Below are 18,881 nucleotides of genomic sequence, written 5' to 3'. Positions count from 1 at the left end.
TTTCAGGTCTTTATCATGGAGTGTGCTTTGGAGGACGTTTGCAACCGGTGCAAAAAAGAGCCGTGTGTGGTTGTCTCGCGTAAAGACCATTTCTGTGCGGCCTGTTTTACGAAATTTCTCTGCACGAAGCAGCGCAAGCAGATGCAGGACGACAAGTTCAAGGTCAAGTTTGGCAACTCCAGAGTGGAGCGGCCCAGAGTTCTTCTGCCGCTTTCTTACGGCAGTTCGTCGCTGGCGCTACTCGACATGGTCATTTCGCATCTACAAGAACAGTGTCAGAATGTGAGGGCTGTTCAGGGCTACGTTTTGGTGGTGCTTCACGTGGGTGAGGACACTGCGCGGATGGAGCGACTGAGGAAGCGGTACTCGCGCGTACTGGAGAGGCTGGAGGTGCATTTTGTGACGGTGGATCCAGCGGTGTTTGTGCGGGACCTTGCCCAAGTGGCGGTGACAGATGAGTACGCTGTGCGCCGGACAGAAAATAGCGAGTCTCTAAATTTGCAAGAGCTGTTGCTCCAGTTCGACAGCCGGTCGTCGCGGCAGGATTTTTGGCAGCAGGTTGTCCGCGAAGTGGTTTTCCGCAGTGCTGTGGCGCACGGCTGCTCGGTGGTGATTTTTGGCCATTCGATGAGCCGTTTGGCAGAGGAAGTCCTTGCTCTCACCGTCAAGGGCCGTGGCTCAGAGACGGCACACCGTCTCACAGACGGGATGATGGACTACGTGGGATGCTCCTTGCACGTGATCCATCCGCTGCGCGAAGTTTTGGCGTCCGAAATCAAGGAGTATGTGAGATTTAGCGGGTTGCAGGAAATGGTTGCAACTGAAGAGTCCGTGAAACACAAGTCTGCGAAAAATAAGACCGTCAACGAGCTGGTGTGCGAGTACTTCGAGACGGTCGAGAGCGAGTACCCGGAGGTCATTTCGACGGTAGTCAAGATCGGCACGAAGCTCGACTTGCCGCAGGGCATGGCGCAGCAATGTATATTGTGCCAGGAAGCGGTTTATCGCGACCCCAAGACGTGGCTGGAGCAGATGTCCGAGAGAGCGAATAAACAAGCCCAGAGCGATGTGCCGCTGTGCTACGGGTGTCTGGTCAACGTGGGTGTAGGCGGCGGGGCGGTGTGGCCGGTGAGTCGGCCGTCGAGGGAGGAAATTCTGGCAGAGTATATTCTGGAGGAATAAGTTGTAATTATATTTAATTCATATTTAATATTTGGAAATTATTTAATTTTATTTAATATTCGAATATTTATAATTTATTTCTTATTTATTTTTCATGTCCGAACAGTAAGTACGCTGCACTTTCACGTATTGCCTAACTCAGACCCCTTGAAAAGGTGCTAGGCCAATTGGCCGATTGTGAGCTGGAGATGGACGAAGTCGAGAAGGAGGTCGAGAGATTCCGATTCACCAAGTCCAAGCCTGTGTACGAAAAAAGACGAGACTTGTTTGTGCACATTCCCAGCTTCTGGTACATTGTTTTGGCGGAGCACGAGGATTTCCAGGAGTACATCCAGACGGACGACATGAAGTATCTGGAGTTTATCAAGGAGATATATGTGGAGTACCTTCTAGATGACGACCCCATGAAATTTAGCATTACGTTTGGATTCGAGGCTCCCAATGGCGAGATCGAGACGCAGACGGTCACGAAACGGTTTGAAAAAATCCACGACGTTGAGACGGGAGAGGAGAAGCTGATTTCGGACGCGGTGGACATAAAATGGCCTGCAGAGCTCGACAGCATTAACCCGCACCTGATCAAGGCCAAGGGAGAACTAGCGCCCGCCGACAAGAGGAAGTACCGTGCAGGGATGAAATCGTTCTTTGCCTTTTTTGCCTGGACGGGGAAAAAGCCCGGCAAGGAGTTCAGACACGGCGAGGACCTCGCTTTACTGATTGTGGAAGACCTGTTTCCTCATGCTACCAAATATTATACAGAAGCTGCTCCCGGTCTGGGAGACGGCGCAGACGACGAGGAGGTCGTCTCAAGCAGCGAGGAGCTGGACCTCGACGACGAGCCGGCCGCAAAACGGGCCAAGACTACTCCGTGAAGTCCTCGTCGTCGGACGGCTCCGGCAGAGGTTCGGGCTCGGGAGCCAACGGCTGCTGGCGTCTGCGCTTGTTTAGCTGTCTGGAAACCGCCATCAACGAGCCAATGGCCGATTCTACCACAAACCGCCGCCATTGCGCCCACACGCTCTCGTTGATGTCCACAAACGTGAACTCGCCGCCGTCGTCGAGCCGGATCTCGCCGTGACGCGAGGTGTACCACTTGTACGCAAACCGCATGCTGTAGCCAACCACCACCGCGGCCGCTGCCCACAGCAGCAGCGCAGCAAGAAGCCCACGCCGCGGATGCAGACGGTTGAATTCCTCCTCGCGGCCCTTGCATGGCACAGGCGACTCGCTCTTGTCGAACTCGGTGCCCCCTTCGCACGTCGAGAGCGGGATCTTACGGTAGCCGGTAGCCGGATAGTACTCGACGGGCGCGTTGTCGGCAAAACAGATGTCCTCGTGGCTGGGCGGGCTGTAGCCGGGGACGAGCCGGCAGAGACCGTCGCTGGTGAGATAGTAGTTGAAGTCGCACTCATAGTCCTGTCGCGTGCACTTGCAATTGCGGACAATTTTCGGCTCTGTCATGGTGCGGCCGCCGATCTGGCACAGTCTACCGGGAACTTTGCGTGTATACTGCACTTCGTGGCCAAACAGACAGTTGTCTGCCTGGAACGGGTGTTTGGGCGTCCAAGTCTCAAAATCAGCATCCGAGCACTTTTTCGCGAGCAGCTGGCTGAAATCGATCCGGAACACTCTCGTCTTGTCACCTCTGGCCAGCGGAACCCTCGTGAATAGCAAGAACACCAGGGAGTTATCGCCCGGCACCGTCGAAATGTCCTCTACCGTGACTTGCTCCTTGGTGAACTGGAAATCGACCCACGTGTCGCCCTCGTCCACAGAGTAGCTCAGAACGTTGGTGTTGTCCTTGCCGTTCACCAGAACGATCACCGAGCCCTGGTCGCCGTACTCCCATAAATAAACACCTTTCCTCACCTCTTTCCACGTTATTCCGCCGTCCTTTGTCAAATAGGTGTGTCCGTCGTAATAGTTGCCGAGCTGCGGGCCGACGTTGCCCACGCCAATCATCATGCCGACCGCACTGGCCGACGCAAACGTGTCGCGGTAGTCTACGCGTTCCGTGAACCCGTGCAGGTGCAACGAGCATTGCTCGAGGCTCTGGCCACTGCACAGCCGCTGGTTTTCAGAATCGACCACGGGCGGCTGCAACAGCGACCACTGCGCGCCGTCGTTGTGGGTGATCATCGACCTGACTCGCTTTTTGGCTCCTTTACTGGCGTCGCCCGGGTTGGCCACCACGTTCGTAATAATCAAGCCCTCGAGCCCCGTGATCTTCTCGAAATCAACGTATCCGCCCTCATCGCGGTTCGCGTTATCGAGGATCGCAACGTACTCCGTGCCGTTGCTGTTGGACTTGAGCAGCGTGCCGTACTCGGTGCCCGTCACGGGGTTTGTGGTCACGTGCATAAACACGGCCTTGGAGCTGCCGGAAAGAACGGTGTAGGCTTGCCGTTTGCTGAGCTGGATGTTTGGAGGGAGGCGTGCTGCGGCCCACGAGATGCCGTCGAGCGAGACGTGCGGCAGCAGAGCGTCGTGGGCGGTCTCTGTTGCTGCGACCCAGTAGTCGCCGGCGCGGGCGACGCCGACGAGTCTGTCGAGCAGCGTCGATCGACTCTTAAACAGGTCGGCCGACGCAACGAGACTCGAGCGGTACTCCGTGGCCTCGTTGGCATCCTTCTCGCATAGGATCCACTCGCCGCCTGCAAACTCGCACCGCCGCACGTTCTCCTGGATCCTCAGCCACCGCTTGCCCGACGCATATGTGTGGTACGCCGCCAGTCGGCACGCCTTGGAGTAGGGGTCGTTGCATCCCTCCTGGCCCATGAAAATGAGCCGTTTTGGGTCCGACGGATGGAAGTACAGCGTCGCAATGCCTGGAACAGCCTTACTGGGCGTCCGGAACGATTTCCAGTTGTCTGCTCTGTCCAAGGAGTACACTATCTTGTCGTTGACGGCCAGCAGATAAACGTTGGTCGAGCGGTACGGGTCGACGTAGATGTCGAGAAACTCGTCGTTGGGCGCCACCTCTTCCCAAACCTGGCCCTGGTTGTGAGTCACAAAGACTTCGTTCTGGTTTGTCAGGACGAGAACGGTTTCGTCAGAGTCGCCGGGCAGTTTGTCCAAATAAACGTATTTCTTGACTTTTCCCTGGAACGTGAAGTAGGTGGTGCGGACCTTGCCGTCATTGAAGCCGTTGCGCGCATCCTGGGGCGCGCCCTCGCGCTCGTCCGGGTTTTCGCCGGAATCTGGGCTCTGTGTGGCCTGTGTCACGTGATCATGGCCCTGGCCCGCGCTCGCGGTGGTGCTGGCGGCGGCAGCCAGGCTGAGTATGCCCCCGATAATCCAGTACAGCGCGAGGATCTTCATTGCGTCCCGAAATTAGAAAGCGGGCGGTTTATATATCTCACATAATAGTGCCGAAATCGCCGTGGAGAAGAAAAAAAATCCGCCACGGCTATAGTCCGTCGTAGTAGGAAACCAGGCTTTGTTCCTCGGCGAGCGTGCATGCGGTCTCGACGGTGTCGACTGCTCTGAGGGCGTCGAGAATCTCGTCGTAGTACGGCGGCGAGTTTTGCGCGATGCCGAACTCGCTGCCCTGGGTGGTTTGTAGCAGGGCTGCTATGCCCGAGAGCTGCAGCCGGTCGAGCAATTTCGCACTCTTGAAGACCCTGCAGAAGAAGACATTTATTCCGCGCCGCTGGTATGCAACAATCACGTCTCGAAGGATCTGCACGGCGGACGAGTCCACCGACGTCATGCCGTCCAGGTCAAATACGACGTGTCTTATTGGCCGGTCATTTTTCTGTGCTGCTGGGTGCACGCTGACGGAGCCACACAGCTCCAGCCGCCGCAACCGCGCCTTGAGGTCGTTCGTGTTGGTGAAAGTGAGCGGCTCCGGCACCCTGACGATCAGACACGCCTCTCTGTCCTCTAGGCTGGGCTTGGTGGGGACCGATTGGCCGGCGCAGCTTTGGCGGCGATATTCTGAGTAGCCGGGGACAATCTCCTCGCACGGGTAGGTGGTGGTGTCGGAGCGGCCGACGGCGTTTTCGTCAAAGTCGGAGCTGACAAACTCGTCGGTGCCCGCCACCCTGGACAGAATCTGGATGCGTGACTTGGTGGAGTGTTTGATCACGCGAACGACCGAGTAGAAGCATCCGAGCGCGACGCCGAGCTCGATAGAGTAGACGAGCGACGCGACGAGCGTGACGACGAACGTGGCCAGCTCGTTGTAGCCGCGCGTGCGCAGATGGAATCGCACGTCACGTGGAGTCTCCTGGACCAACGTCAGGCCGACTGTAGCGATGATGGCGTTCAGCACGCACAGCGGCAGGTAGTAGACGTAGCTGAGCAGGCACGTGGTGACCAGCAGCGTGGCCAGCCCCATCACGAGGCCGGCAACGGGGGTTTTCGCCCCCATGAACGAGTTGAGCCGGGAGCGGCCGTAGCCACCAAAGGAGGGAAGGCTACCGACAAAACTGAGCACGAGACCGGCGGTGCCGAGCGCCACGAGCTCTCTATTTGACGAGACGGGCATCGGGAGGCTGGAGCCAAGACTCTTGCCCGCCGAGGAGCTCTCGAAGAAGCCCAGTATGGCACACATGAACGACGTCGAAAACAGCTGCGGATACCATTGCCGCAGCTCGCTGCGGAAGGGCACCGTGAACTGGAACTCGTCAATGTCGACCGTGCCGAGCACACGGATGCCCTTTTTGTCGAAGCGGAAGTGCGCAGAGAGCACTGTTGAGAGCACCACCACGAACAGGATCTCGGGGAAAAAAGACGCCGCGCGCACGTGACGCCGGGCAATTGTCTTTTTCAGCGTGCTGGCCGCCAGCAGCACGAACAACGCTGCGGTGCCGACCGCGAGGGTGGCCGCGTGGTACTGGTGGCCGTGCTGCCAGATGAATCTCACCTTCTCCGCGGCCGAGTGCACGTGCTCGTCGGGCGGCAGCAGCAGCAGCACCGTGTCGATGCCGAGAATCGCGATCGTTGAGTTGACAATCATGGTTAGCCCGATCGCGGCGACAAAGCCGCGGAGCAGCGTGCCGCACAGCACGTTGTCGATGAAGCCGAAACGCAGCAGCCCGAACACAAGCAAAATCACGCCTGAAAACGATGTGATCACCACAAGAATATCCACAGGATTCACGCCGTCATTGTGCTTGACGACTTTCTCGATCGCTTGCCCGATGATCATCGACACGGCCGCTTCGGGCCCCACAATCATCTGTGGCACAGTGCCCAGCACTGCGTACACAGCGGGCGCGAGCGACAGCCCCAGCAGGCCGCACACGGGCGGCACGTGCGCCACCGCGTTGGCGAAAGACATGCTCAGCGGGATCTGATACGACGCCAGAGACAGCCCGGCCACCACGTCGTGCACAAATAGGTCGAGGCCGTATGCGGGCAACCACGATGAGCAGGGCAAATAATACGCCGCCTTCTGGGATAGTGTCAGGACAGGCGACTCGCGCACACGCACAACGTGCCGCGACATACTGGCAGACCCCATCGATCGCGAGCCGTCGCTGTCGCTGACCGCCCCGTACAACAGGGCGGGCGAGCCAAGAGCGGTAGAGGGAACACGGCCGTGGCCCAGCCTGAGCGAGCCGTCGCGCGAGTCTTTTTCTCTACCGGGGCCAGACATGGGGCCAGACATGGTAGCGAATAGGAGTTGGAATTTATGTAAATGGAAAAATTGATGTGTAATTTTTAGTCGGGTCGATGTGGGGGCAACTGGGGTCTAGCTGACGAACAAGGGGTGGAACAAATGCATGGAACGCATGCGGTGCATGTGTTCGTCTCGGTCGGTCCTGCGGCACTGACCCCCCACATCGGGCCCGCACCCGTCGGGCGGGCTGGTGCAAGGGTGCGCCTTTATCGCTCCTGAAACAAAAGAGCTACGGTGATTTGCACAGGATCAAGTGTTTTCTTCCCACAGACCAGAGAGATATTGTGTTGCAGCCTTAAATAGTGCTGCCAAACGAACTTCCAAGTGCAGAATAGCCTCCCCCCCACGCATCAGTTGTATGGCCCCCTACAGCCACTACCGCGCACAAATCTAGCATCAGGACATGACAGTCAACAGGAAATCGATTTTTATGTTATCGTCCAGGCCTGACCCAGACACACCGGCCCACGCAGAGGCGCAGCGCACGGCCAGCACGGCCACGCATCCGCGCACGAGGGCCAACACCGAGTCGGCGACTCAGCCTCCTCGCCGGCCCGAGACGGCGCCAGGCAGCAAACAGCGATCGCAGTCTGTGCCAAACTTCGATCTGACCGAGCTCATGGATGCGCTGACTTTTCTGGAGCCCACGCCAGTGTTTCCGCCCTCCTACAGCACGCTCGTGCCGGGCAAACCCAAACCGGTGTACGCGAACCCAGATGAGGGGTACGAGCTGCTGCCGGACTATCTTCCGACTGTTTATAAGATTGCAACGCTGTCGCGCAAGTTGGAGTGGATTTCGCCATACGAGCTTGCGCCGCAGCGGCAGTGGCGATCGGTGATTGTCGAGCTTAACTCGACACAACTCAACATTTACAATAGAGACGCTGCGGCACGGCCTGCGGGCTGTTTGTCGGCAGACAACGAGAAACTGTACAAGTCGCGACTCACAACGTCGCGTGACTTGCGCGACAAGGCGTCTTTCGCGCAACAGGGCCTGCTAGTGCCCGAGAACCTGGTGCGCTCGTACTCGCTTCAGTACGCCAAGGTGGGCATAGCGACCGACTACAAGAAGAAAAAACACACGCTGCGGCTGCGCGTCGAGACAGAGCAGTTTCTGCTCGAATTTCCGACTGTCGAGAGCATGATCGAGTGGTACTGCTGCCTGAATCTAGGAATCGACAACTCGCTTGACCTGACTCGCCGCGAAATGCCAAAGTATAGGACTGTGCCGCGCCGCCGGCGACGCAACAGACAGCACGGCGACTCGCTGATGGTCGGATGCCGACGGCGGCCATCTCTTGGCATATTCCGGCGGCGTGCGAGCTCGGCAGACCTGTCGTCGCTGGTGTCGAGGTGGAAACGCAAGTTTTCAACGGCGGGCTCGAAACTGGCCGACATGCGGCACGACGAGCCGAGTGCGGTGTTTTCGGACGTGTCCGACCACGAGCCGCTGTCGCTGGAGTCGCCTGCGAACGAGAGTGTTGACGAGGCTGAGCCGGACGATGAGAGCGACCATCTAGACGCGACGTTCGACGACGACGACGGTGATGGGCCTGCGGAGGAGTACGAGTACGCGCAGCACACTGGGCAGCACACTCGGCACGGGTCCGACGCGACGCTCGTGACGTTGCTGTCGACGTCGTCTGCCGAAGCTGAAACGGAAGCGATGCCCGAGCCCACCCCGGTGCTGTCGACGCCGTCATCGCTGTCGAACGGACTGAGCAGCTCCCCCACACTGCAGCAGCGCGCCACGCCGCCGACGTCGGTGTCCAGCTCAAGCCTTTCTGCGCCGCCCGAGAAGGAGCTGCGCATGCAGTACAAGTGGGGGACCGACCTGCGGCTGCCCTCGCGGCGCAAGATCCTGCGCGATTCGATCCGGTGCATGACAACGTTGACCGCAAACGAACGCTGGGTGGGCAAGTACGTTGTCCGCGACGCCACGTCGATGGACGTGGCTCTGAAATCAGGGGGTGCCAGTTTCTACTCCCCAGATTACACGATCCCGCACCAGCAGGCGGGGCGCTACTTTGCCGGCGGCGGCGTCGGAGCCGTCTCTCGCCGGCCGCAGGGGCCGGAGCGAAGGCTCCAGGAGTATGTGGTGAGTCCTTGCGGTTTGATTCCACGGATCAACGAGGGCTCGCAGCCATGAAAGATCCCCCCCTCGCACCCCGTGTCAAATTTCACCCATCCAATGAGGGGCTCGCGAAAAAAATGCTGCTACCGTTTATGTCGCGGGGTCTGCCAATCGCGACCCGGGTCCCGCACCGTATTTTTTAGGAATGTATATATTGTGCATCAACCCTCAAATAAATTCCAACATGGTTCTTCGCAGCTTTGTGAATCTCACGGAACGGACAGGAGCGTCGTTTGCGCGGCGGCGAGCATCCAACGTGTCGTCTTCGTCGGGCAACAAGTGCTACTCGCACCCCTTTTTCAAGCCCTCCTACGCGAAGCCCCAGGACCTACTCATAGTGGATGACGTTGCCCGTGAGGAGTCTGGTCGCAAAACACGGTATTGCCGGTACTGCAACATTCTTACGCCCGCGGCGATGGTGACGCGCAACTATGTGATATTCGGCCAGTCGCGAAACACCGACGACGAGACCCGTGGGCAAACCCCGATCCTGCTCAAGAAGGCAGGCGGCAAAACAAACAAGAATGGCCACATGAGTGTACACGTGGGTGCGGTGGCCAACGGCCGTTGCCAGCTACGGCTTCGGCGGTCGAATTCCACGACCGTGCGCACCTTTGCGCTGGAAAGACCGTCTGGCAGGAGACAGTACTCCACGGTGCACGAACTGGAAAGACAGCTGCGCGATCTCCAGGTGGGGGAGATGGGGGAGGCGGCGGAGAATGCTGAGAAGTCCGAGCAGGCGAAGAAAGCCGATCCGGCCTCCCCACTCTCGGTTCACGAACGTTTGATTGACGATCTGCTTTCCAGCAACCGGCCGAGCGAGGTGCTTGCCGTCTACTTCAACCTCAGAGGCAAGGGTTTAGTTCCCACCACTGCTCTGTACAACAAAGTCTTGCGCTCGATCCCGCAACGCACCGATACCGGTGAGTCCGCCGAGGACAAGCTCACGCACCTGCTCAACGTGTACTCAGACATGTTGTCCAACAACCTGAAGCCATCCGACGAGACATACGAGCTGGTTGTGGGCCCACTGCTGAAGGGTGCGCAGAACAGTTATAGCATGGGCGAGTTCCGCAACAGCAAAGACTTCTTCCGCATTGCGCTCGAGCTGTTCCTTATCAGCCACAACTCCAACGCGGCGATCTGCTTCGACCAGGCCGTTTACCACGACCTCGTGCGGGGCCTAAACAGGTTCAAGTGTGTGCAGATTCTTGCTGCCGACAAGCTCTACGAGCTGCTCAAGTCACGTGTTGATTTGACCGAAAACTTGAGCCTATTTTTGCAGCTGCTCAAATACGCCGGTTTCTCTAAAAACACCGGCCTTGTCAACGCCCTATACCACGATATCAACGACAGCATTGATGCCAAGGTGCTGGAGGCGCAGCAGTACGACATCTACGCTGTCATGCTCGAGTCGCTCCTTCTATGCGGCCAGTCTGCCGAGGCGACCGCTTTTCTCGACCAGGTTGTCGGCCACTGCGACAAGTCAGAGCAGCGTGCGCTCTCCAAGCTCCTCTCTAGCTTCATTGCCGGCCAGGCTGCCCTGGACCCTGCCAAGGCGTACAATTCGTACCTCAGATTCAACGCTGTCGACTGGCTGCCAGAGGTGTCTGTGGCCAGTCTCGCGTTCGTGATGAGAAAGTTTCTCGACGCTAACGACTTCGGCTCGGCATTACAGGTTTGGAACATGATTGTGCCGCGCAAAGATTTCGACGAGGCTATCGACCAGCTTGTTCAGCACGACGACTACGAGTATCTCTCGTCGATGGTCGACACTCTTGTCGGCGCAGCGCTCGACAGAATGGACAGAAAGAACCTCATCAGATTTACAAGAGAAATCATCATCAAAGACAGCCTCGTGCTGTCGAACGAGTCGCTCCTGAACCTCGTGTCGTACCTCAACTCGAACGAGAAACAAACCGAGCTTGCCACGGCGCTCGTCATCAACCAGGGTTACAAGAAGTCCAGAGATGGCACGAGCCTCAACAACTACCTATCGCTGCTCGTCGATTTCCTCACCCCATCCCAGTACCAGTCCCTTTTCGGCTCAGGGCTCTTCAAGACTGCTGTGGAGCAGTATAGAGTGGTCAACGACAACATCTACGGCCTGATCAAGATCTTTGATTATGTCAGCAGTTTGTCGCAGATGACGGACCAAATCAAGCTCAAGATGAAGTACTACGGCAAGGTGCTGAGCTTTGAGTTCGAGGACGCGTCAAACCACTATGTGCAGCTGCCGGCCGAGCTGGCGAGGTTCAAGCAATATGTTTCGCAGCTGGCAGGATGAACGTGGTAATGATACAATGAGATATATTAATGAATTTACTCCGTACTAATGAAGTTATTTACACCTTGGAACGGGTGTCCACGGTAATAGAAGTGGGGGGTCGGGGACGGATGAAGGAGAGGAGTGATGTGAGTTTTTTGCCTATTAAACGTGTCACGTGATGTTAAATACAACCCTCGCACCACGGGAACGCCCCGTGCTTGCTTCGCGCGAAAACTGGCCGGGCGTAAATTTTTCGGCCAGCCCGCGTGGCGGTGGTGTGCAGTGGGAATCTTGCGAGTGAAAAATATTAAAACATTTTTACAAGGACTTTCACAGATATCGAAATGGGTATGTATTGATTAGAATAGGATGTCAGACTAGACTGGCCTGCTCAGTTTACTGGCATCATCCCATCCTCCTTACTAACCTCAGTTAACGTTCCAAAGACCAGAAAGACCTACTGCAAGGGCAAGAACTGCAGAAAACACACCCAGCACAGAGTGACCCAATACAAGGCCGGAAAGGCTTCGCTTTACGCCCAGGGTAAGAGAAGATACGACCGCAAGCAATCCGGTTACGGTGGTCAGACCAAGCAAGTTTTCCACAAGAAGGCCAAGACCACCAAGAAGGTTGTGTTGAGACTGGAATGTGTCAGCTGCAAGACCAAGCTGCAACTCCCACTCAAGAGATGTAAGCACTTTGAGCTTGGTGGAGACAAGAAGCAAAAGGGTCAAGCTCTGCAATTCTAAGTGTGTAATGTTAACCCTTATAGGTACCATGTTTTAGTAGTTTCTCCTTTAGTCACCCACACATCCTTGCACCGCCTCCCTTTAAATTCTGCTACACTCCCAAAAAACAAGGATCGTGTTTTGTTTTCTTTTGTGAGAGCAACCATCAGCACCTTCCAACTCAGATCGCCTCCCAGCCATGTATCCACAGCAGGACAGCGGTACGAACTACCAGCAGAACATGTACAACCTATACCAGCATCAGCAGTATCGACAGTACAACAACCAGCAGTTTGGCGTGCCTAACGGGCCACAACATCCTCAGCAGGCGCCCGCGTTTGGTGGGCAGATCCCCAACATGCAGCACCCGGTACAACAGCAGGCTCCAGGCTATCAGAATCTGTACGGCACGTCGCCGACCCGATCTTTGCAGTTCAACGACCTAAACCCTCAGCCGCCCTCGAGTCCGTCGCGCAGCGTGCGGTCGGCGAACCTGGCGCCGATCTCGTCGAGCTCGTCACTTGTGTCGCCGTCCAAGTCGGCGTTGAAACAGCCCGAATTTCCGTACTCGAATCCGGCCGCCAACAACAGCAACTCGAACCTATCGTACCGGCAGAGCGTGCAGTCGTTGCAGCCTCCGGCCGACTATGTGTACTTTGACCGGCATCCAGAGTGGTTTTCGAAGTCGTCGCAGGACAAGGCCGCTTCGATCAAGCTGAAACTCGAGCACTACTACAAAACAGCCATCGAGCATGCCATCGAGCGCAACCAGAGACGCGTGTCGTTTGAGCAGAAGCTAGGCACCGAGAGCTCTGGGGAGCGCCGGAATAGAGAGCTACAGCTCTTTGGCCGTAACGAGTCGCAGTTTCTACGGCTGCGAAGAACAAGACTCAGTCTCGAGGATTTCCACACAGTCAAGGTGATCGGCAAGGGCGCCTTTGGCGAGGTCCGACTCGTCCAAAAACGCGACACGGGCAAGATCTACGCCATGAAAACGCTGCTGAAAAGCGAGATGTACAAGAAGGAGCAGCTCGCGCACGTGAAGGCCGAGCGGGACGTGCTAGCAGACGCAAACTCGCCATGGGTCGTGTCGCTGTACTACTCCTTCCAGGACCCGCTCTATCTGTACCTGATCATGGAGTTCTTGCCAGGCGGCGACCTGATGACTATGCTGATCAAGTGGCAGATTTTCACCGAGGACGTGACTAGATTCTACATTGCCGAGTGCGTGCTGGCGATCGAGGCGATACACAAACTAGGATTCATTCATAGAGACATCAAGCCAGACAACATTCTCATCGATATGCGCGGCCACATCAAGCTCTCGGATTTTGGCCTGTCGACCGGGTTCCACAAGACACACGATTCCAACTACTACAGAAAGTTGCTGGACCAGGACAACGCCAATAGCGCGGGTGGCTCCAACACGGGGCGAAACTCCGTGCTTGTCGACCCGATCAACCTCACCATGTCGAATCGGCAGCAGATGCAGACGTGGCGCAAATCCAGACGGCTCATGGCGTACTCTACCGTCGGAACTCCCGACTACATTGCTCCAGAGATTTTTCTGAACCAGGGGTATGGTCAGACGTGCGATTGGTGGTCGCTCGGCGCCATTATGTTTGAGTGTCTGGTGGGCTGGCCGCCTTTCTGTTCCGAGACCCCCAAAGAGACGTATTGCAAGATTCTCAACTGGAGAGAGACATTACAATTTCCTGAGGATATTCACCTGAGTCCCGAGGCAGAGGACCTGATCCTCAGGCTTCTGACGGACGCGGACCACCGACTGGGCCGCAACGGCGGCGCCAACGAAATCAAAGCACACCCATTTTTCCGTGGAGTCAACTGGGACGAGATCCGCAACGTGGAGGCCCCGTTCATCCCAAAACTCAGGTCCGTCACAGACACCCGCTTCTTCCCGACCGACGAGTTAGAAAACGTGCCGGACTCACCTGCTCTGGCCCAAGCTGCCAAGCAGCGGGAGCAGATGAAGGGCAGTGTTGTTGGTGGGGCAGACACCAAGGAGGATCTTCCGTTCATTGGATACACCTTCAGCCGGTTTGAGTATCTGACGCGGAAGAATGCTTTGTAGCATAATAAATATAAACGTTGAACACCGGAACGTAGCCAGGATGGGTGGCATTGGACTCATTCTAAGAAGTCAGAGGTTGTCCATGTGTGGACATTCGGAATTCGAATTGAACATCGCCCTTATGGCCAAGTTGGTAAGGCGCCACACTAGTAATGTGGAGATCCTCAGTTCAAATCTGAGTGGGGGCAGTTTTAGTTTTTTTTTGCCACCAACGCCGTGCCAGTATCAACTAAGTCTGTAGAACAGGGCACCTCTGGCACCCAGCTGCCGGAGCATTCCTACGCCAATCTTGTCGACACTAGGAGCCCCGATCCTCCCGTTATCGTTTCGTCTGTTTCTCGCCCACGTATTGTTCGTCGCTCATAACCGGACACTAGCCAGAAATAAATTGTTTATCAAATACGATCAGAACCGTTCCACCAGCACGGCCGCTATTCGAACTCTTTTGTGCCTTTTTCCGCTCCAATCACTATGTCGGGTATGTACGCTTCTTCTCCGTCCGCTAACGGCCCAGTCACCGGTGGCAATCTCAAGCAGCCTCTCACCGCTGACGAGAAGAAATTTTACAGCCAAATCTTCAAAACGCTCGATCTCAAGCACACGGGCCTGCTTTCCGGGCTGTCTGTGAAGCCTTTGTTGGAGGCGTCCAATCTTAGTCCGCCAGTACTGGGAGAAATATGGAACATTGCAGACCCGGACAACAAAGGGTCGCTGGACCAGTTTGGGTTCTGTGTGGCAATGAGACTTATTGGACACATTCAGAACGGCGCGGTGCTCAGTCCAGAGCTTGCGCAGAACGTGCCACCTCAGCTGGCCAAATTCAATTCGATCCCAGTCAACACCACGGGCGGCAGTCTGCCTGTGAACGCCACTGGGTCGCGGGTCTCGTCGGCCTCGTCCGTGGACTCGCAGCAGGTGGTTGTTCCTGTTCTGACGCCCCACCAGGCTGCTAGTTTCGGTGCCATGTTTGACAAAGCTGCTCCCGGTGGTGTTCTACCCGGAGTCCAGGCCAGAGACATCTTTCTCAAAGCCAGACTGCCTACACAGATTTTGGAGAAAATATGGAACCTGGTCGATCAGAAGCAGACGGGTCAGCTTGGCAGACCGCAGTTCATTGTGGCCATGCACCTCATTCAGAGTTTTCTCAACAAGTCCATGACCATTCTCCCTGCGGTCATTCCAGAGCCGGTTTGGGCCGTGGCCTCGAACCCGTCGCAGCCGCAGTCACCTCTTTTGCAGCAGGCTTCTGGCGGCTCTATTGGCTCGGGCTCTGCCAACTTCAGCGCCTGGACCATGTCTCCGCAGCAGAAACAGCAATACGGCGCCGTCTTTGACAATCTGGACAAATCCAAGCAGGGCAAGGTTTCCGGCGACGAGGTTGCCAAGTTCCTCATGACGTCAAAGCTGCCAAACGATACGCTGGCCACCATCTGGGAGCTTGCCAATTTGGATGGCTCCGACTCATTCAACAAGCAGGAGTTCTCCATTGCGATGTACCTGGTGCAGAAGAAACTGGCCGGTTTTGAACTCCCACAGGAGACTCCGGTCTCGCTAATCCAGACCAGCAAGGCCACAGACAGCCCCCAGATCCATTCTGCTTCCCAAGTGCCACCTCCACTCCCTGCTTCTCCGTCTGCTCCTCAGCAGACCGCCAGCCCTTCCAAGTCGCACATGGACGACCTGCTGGACGTTTTTGGCCAGCCTGCACGTGTGGCCTCGAAGACGGCCGTGCCTCCTGTCCCGGCGCCCCGCTCTGCCCATGCCGAGCCCAACAGCGCGGGCCACGGTGGTTTTGTTCCGACGTCGGACTTTGGCCGCCAGCTGCAAAGCCAGCAAACGGCCGCGGATGAGTCCTCTGACGACGACGAAGGTCCAGAAGACTTGGACCATCGGCCCTCCAGACCGATTCCGCCAGCCATCCCGGGCCGTGCTCAGAAGCCCCATTTCGACGAATCAGACTCTCAGCCACCTTCTCTTCCAAAACAGCCTACTGCTAATTACGAAGCCCTGAGAAGCGTGGCCAGCCCAGTTATCGAGTCCAAAGACGCCTCTCCAGCTCCGTCGCCGGCGCAGTTCACCAACCAACCGCAGCCACCGGCAAGCACCTCGTCGACAGACAGAGACGTTTCCAATCAGCTTTCGCAGGCGTCTGTGGACATTGCAAACTTTTCCAACCAGATAAACTCCCTGACAATACAAACCACAAACGTGAACGCCAAGAGAGACAAGGCGCAGAAAGAACTAGCCAGAATCATGAAGGTGAAGGAGGGCATTGAGTCGAAACTCTCGCAGCTGAAGACGCTCTACGAGCGCGAGGTGCAGCAGGTGCAAGAGGTGGAGGAGGTGTTAATCAAATCACGCAACGAGTCGGACTCTTTGAAACAGGAATTGGCTCTCGCCGAGGCCAACTATCACTCGGAACAGTCCAAGCTCCAGAAATTGCAGCTGGAGGTTGAGGAGACACAGAAGGGTAACCAGACGATGAAGGAGCGGCTGGGCGTGCTAAACGCTGAGTCGATTGACCTGAACCAGCAGATCGAGTCGCTGTCACAGAAACTGACGCAGTCGCAGAAGATGCTTGCGGTGACAACGCAACAAGTGGCCACACAGGAAGAAGAAAACAACCAGCTTAGATCGAAAATTGACTCTGTGATCCAGTCGATCAGCGAGATCGAGATGAAACATTCGCAGCTGCTCACTAGATCTGCAGAGCTGGAAGATGAAAAGTACGACCTCCACGAGAAACACGGCGACTACAGCGCCCAGTTTGCAGAGAAAAACCTCAGCTTTAGTACTGCTCTTGCTTCCGGTGCCGGTTACCTTGCTGCCCAGCACGAGAAGTCCGGCGACGAGCAAGACAACGAGGAGTCTGAGGAGCAGGAGGTGCCAACGTCTACACTGCAGAATTTCGACGAGACCGAATTCTCTGTGCCCAGCGCACAGGGCTTGAGAAGAGAGGCCACCGAGTCTGTCTCGAACACCACTGGTTTTGACTCGTCGACCAAGTCTCGTTCGGAGCCAGCCACTTCCCAGACGTCGCAGCTGGACGACGGGTCCCAAACGCAGCAGCAGTTCTCGCTTCCGTTCGGCATTCCTCACTCGGAAACGTCCTCCATTCAGAACAATCCGTCCCAGTCTGTCAGGGGCGACTTTGACCTGCCGGACTCGCCCACTTCCACCATCGAAGAGGAGTCTGCTCCGCCCGTGCTGAGCTCTCAGATCCTGCCGGAAGGAACAGAGGAAGTTCCGGAGCCTATATCATCGAACGAGAACGGCGAGTCGTTCGAGATGGTGAACCATGACGATGCCAAGGACTTGGCTCCTCACTACACGATGCCGGGAAGTTTGCCGGGCGAGTTTGCACAGATCGCAGAGAAAGAGCCAGAGTCCAACACCACTACAGAAACCCCAGACACTACAAAAAACGAAGCGGAGGACCAAGACGCAGAGGAGGACGATTTGTATTCACCAGCTACTAAGCCGGCCCAGCTTGCCACGGAAAAGGACTCTGAGGAGCCATCAGTTTCTCACGAGACTTCAGCTCCCGGCAAACCTAAGCCAGACGAGAGCAGCGACGACGAGGAGTTCCACGATAGTATTTCAAGCCCTGTGAAGCTACAGGAGGATGCGGCCCAGGCGCAATCTGGCGACAAGTCGTTCAATCCATTTACAGCACAGAAGAGCGACAACATGTTCGACGACCTGGGGCTTGAGGAGGCCCGTCCAGAGGACTCTTTCAACGCTCCGCAGTTCGACGAGTTCAACAGCTTTGATGCCGGCACCCACGGGTTCTCCTTTTCTGGGCCATCCGCCCAGAACGCTGTTGAGGCCGGCGCTGGAGCAGGCGCGGTCAACGACGACTGGGAACAGGTGTTTGCCGGTTTTGGAAACGACCCAAGTCTGCAGCCCGCCACAGAACATTTCGAAAGCCTGCCTCCATACGAGCCTGGCGACGGCTTCACCGAACAGCCGTCCAATCCAGAGCCTGTGCCTAGCGACTCCATCTATAGCCAGAGCCAGCAATTAGCCATTGAGGAGCTGAAGGGAATGGGATTTGACGAGAAGATGGCAGTGGACGCGCTGCAGAAGAACAGCTGGCAGTTGGACCTTGCCACAAACTTTCTTCTGGACTCCGCCTAAGGTGTTTCCAGCCCGCCAACCCTCTCTTCGTATAGTCTATGCAATTTTTCTAATTTCAGATAGTACTCTTGACGCTCTGTAGTGTATGTGCTCATGAAGGACGCCAGTTGTGCTTCGTCGATCTCAGCTGGTGACGAACGGATCTGGTCCACAAGAGACTTGGTTTCCCTGTCTTTCTCGTTAACGCTGCGCTCCACAGCCCGTATGATAGACTCTCTCGAGTACCTATTCAGCAGGTCGTACATGCGGACCTGCAATTGGCCGAATTTCTTCAGCTTCTCGTGAAACTGCTCCAACTGTTTGTCGATCTGGTGTGTCTGTGGCACAATATCCTCTTTCACGTTTTTCAGCAGTTTGGTGGAGTACTCTATCTGTTTTTGCAGCGCTTCCACAATCTCTGTGCCCAGTTGGTCAAAATTGGATGTTTTGTATAGATAGCTCTGAAGCAACTCAGGCGACCTGGCCAGTTCCTGGAGTTTAGACGTGCTCAGCTCGTTAAAATACTCAGGCAGTTCTGAAGGAAACTTCAGCTTCTGTGTCACACTTGTAGGCACAAGTGGGTATTCCAGCTTATCGTGATCCAAAACTTGCTCCATCAGTGGCTTGGGTGGGACATTGGGCAACATTGTAAAAAGAACTCACTTATTTTATAATATTCCCAGCTTCACTTAACTAATATTTCTCAAAATTAATTTGTAGCATTTCCA

At 56.2% G+C, this 18,881-nt stretch overlaps 9 protein-coding genes and 1 non-coding gene across 10 annotated transcripts; 7 read left to right on the top strand and 3 right to left on the bottom strand.

The window, feature by feature from the left end:
- Nucleotides 1-15: 15 nt before the first annotated feature.
- Nucleotides 16-1,182, top strand: OGAPODRAFT_93558 (uncharacterized protein; the record flags this gene model as incomplete). The annotated part of the gene is made up of 1 exon (XM_018357367.1): nucleotides 16-1,182. One exon carries the CDS (start codon nucleotides 16-18, stop codon nucleotides 1,180-1,182), a length of 1,167 nt encoding a protein of 388 aa, XP_018211498.1.
- A 94-nt stretch (nucleotides 1,183-1,276) lies between these two features.
- OGAPODRAFT_93557 (uncharacterized protein) lies at nucleotides 1,277-6,772 on the top strand (the record flags this gene model as incomplete). The annotated part of the gene is made up of 2 exons (XM_018357366.1): nucleotides 1,277-1,287; nucleotides 1,325-6,772. The coding sequence occupies 2 exons, from the start codon at nucleotides 1,277-1,279 to the stop codon at nucleotides 2,052-2,054; spliced, it is 741 nt and encodes a 246-aa protein (XP_018211495.1). The 3' UTR covers nucleotides 2,055-6,772.
- On the bottom strand, nucleotides 1,378-6,772 carry OGAPODRAFT_16195 (uncharacterized protein). Its single transcript, XM_018354249.1, has 2 exons — nucleotides 4,075-6,772; nucleotides 1,378-3,924 (listed from the first exon to the last, which is right to left on the bottom strand). Exons 1-2 carry the CDS (start codon nucleotides 4,501-4,503, stop codon nucleotides 2,044-2,046), a joined length of 2,310 nt encoding a protein of 769 aa, XP_018211496.1. The 5' UTR covers nucleotides 4,504-6,772; the 3' UTR covers nucleotides 1,378-2,043.
- On the bottom strand, nucleotides 4,592-6,637 carry OGAPODRAFT_48086 (uncharacterized protein; the record flags this gene model as incomplete). The annotated part of the gene is made up of 2 exons (XM_018355572.1): nucleotides 4,592-5,072; nucleotides 5,151-6,637. The coding sequence occupies 2 exons, from the start codon at nucleotides 6,635-6,637 to the stop codon at nucleotides 4,592-4,594; spliced, it is 1,968 nt and encodes a 655-aa protein (XP_018211497.1).
- A 378-nt stretch (nucleotides 6,773-7,150) lies between the features above and the next one.
- Nucleotides 7,151-9,140, top strand: OGAPODRAFT_16194 (uncharacterized protein). The gene has a single exon (XM_018354248.1). It carries the CDS (start codon nucleotides 7,215-7,217, stop codon nucleotides 8,958-8,960), a length of 1,746 nt encoding a protein of 581 aa, XP_018211494.1. The 5' UTR covers nucleotides 7,151-7,214; the 3' UTR covers nucleotides 8,961-9,140.
- OGAPODRAFT_76098 (uncharacterized protein) lies at nucleotides 9,130-11,282 on the top strand (the record flags this gene model as incomplete). Its single annotated transcript, XM_018356126.1, has 1 exon — nucleotides 9,130-11,282. One exon carries the CDS (start codon nucleotides 9,130-9,132, stop codon nucleotides 11,230-11,232), a length of 2,103 nt encoding a protein of 700 aa, XP_018211493.1. The 3' UTR covers nucleotides 11,233-11,282.
- A 99-nt stretch (nucleotides 11,283-11,381) lies between these two features.
- OGAPODRAFT_76097 (uncharacterized protein) lies at nucleotides 11,382-14,050 on the top strand. The gene is made up of 3 exons (XM_018356125.1): nucleotides 11,382-11,562; nucleotides 11,647-11,904; nucleotides 12,128-14,050. Exons 1-3 carry the CDS (start codon nucleotides 11,559-11,561, stop codon nucleotides 14,032-14,034), a joined length of 2,169 nt encoding a protein of 722 aa, XP_018211492.1. The 5' UTR covers nucleotides 11,382-11,558; the 3' UTR covers nucleotides 14,035-14,050.
- Nucleotides 14,051-14,149: 99 nt separating this feature from the next.
- Nucleotides 14,150-14,222, top strand: OGAPODRAFT_t28. Its single transcript has one exon. It is a non-coding gene; the product is annotated as a tRNA-Thr (tRNA).
- A 252-nt stretch (nucleotides 14,223-14,474) lies between these two features.
- On the top strand, nucleotides 14,475-18,858 carry OGAPODRAFT_16192 (uncharacterized protein). Its single transcript, XM_018354247.1, has 2 exons — nucleotides 14,475-14,512; nucleotides 14,549-18,858. The coding sequence occupies exons 1-2, from the start codon at nucleotides 14,506-14,508 to the stop codon at nucleotides 18,172-18,174; spliced, it is 3,633 nt and encodes a 1,210-aa protein (XP_018211490.1). The 5' UTR covers nucleotides 14,475-14,505; the 3' UTR covers nucleotides 18,175-18,858.
- OGAPODRAFT_7844 (uncharacterized protein) lies at nucleotides 18,230-18,800 on the bottom strand (the record flags this gene model as incomplete). Its single annotated transcript, XM_018356450.1, has 2 exons — nucleotides 18,230-18,248; nucleotides 18,277-18,800. The coding sequence occupies 2 exons, from the start codon at nucleotides 18,798-18,800 to the stop codon at nucleotides 18,230-18,232; spliced, it is 543 nt and encodes a 180-aa protein (XP_018211491.1).
- Nucleotides 18,859-18,881: the final 23 nt, after the last annotated feature.

Source organism: Ogataea polymorpha (assembly GCF_001664045.1).
Source record: "Ogataea polymorpha strain NCYC 495 leu1.1 chromosome Unknown OGAPOscaffold_3, whole genome shotgun sequence".
Taxonomy (NCBI): domain Eukaryota; kingdom Fungi; phylum Ascomycota; class Pichiomycetes; order Pichiales; family Pichiaceae; genus Ogataea; species Ogataea polymorpha.
This window is presented reverse-complemented; position numbering and strand designations above follow the sequence as displayed.

Excerpts from the sequence above, each read along its gene's own strand:
- OGAPODRAFT_16195 (XM_018354249.1), bottom strand. The coding sequence starts at position 4,503 with ATGAAGATCCTCGCGCTGTACTGGATTATCGGGGGCATACTCAGCCTG. Across the intron at positions 3,925-4,074 it reads TGGCCGTCAACGACAAGATA|GCGTGCCGACTGGCGGCGTA; the intron begins GTGTACTCCTTG and ends CCCTACTCCAAG.
- OGAPODRAFT_16194 (XM_018354248.1), top strand. The coding sequence starts at position 7,215 with ATGACAGTCAACAGGAAATCGATTTTTATGTTATCGTCCAGGCCTGAC.
- OGAPODRAFT_76097 (XM_018356125.1), top strand. Across the intron at positions 11,905-12,127 it reads GCAACTCCCACTCAAGAGAT|ATCGCCTCCCAGCCATGTAT; the intron begins GTAAGCACTTTG and ends CTTCCAACTCAG.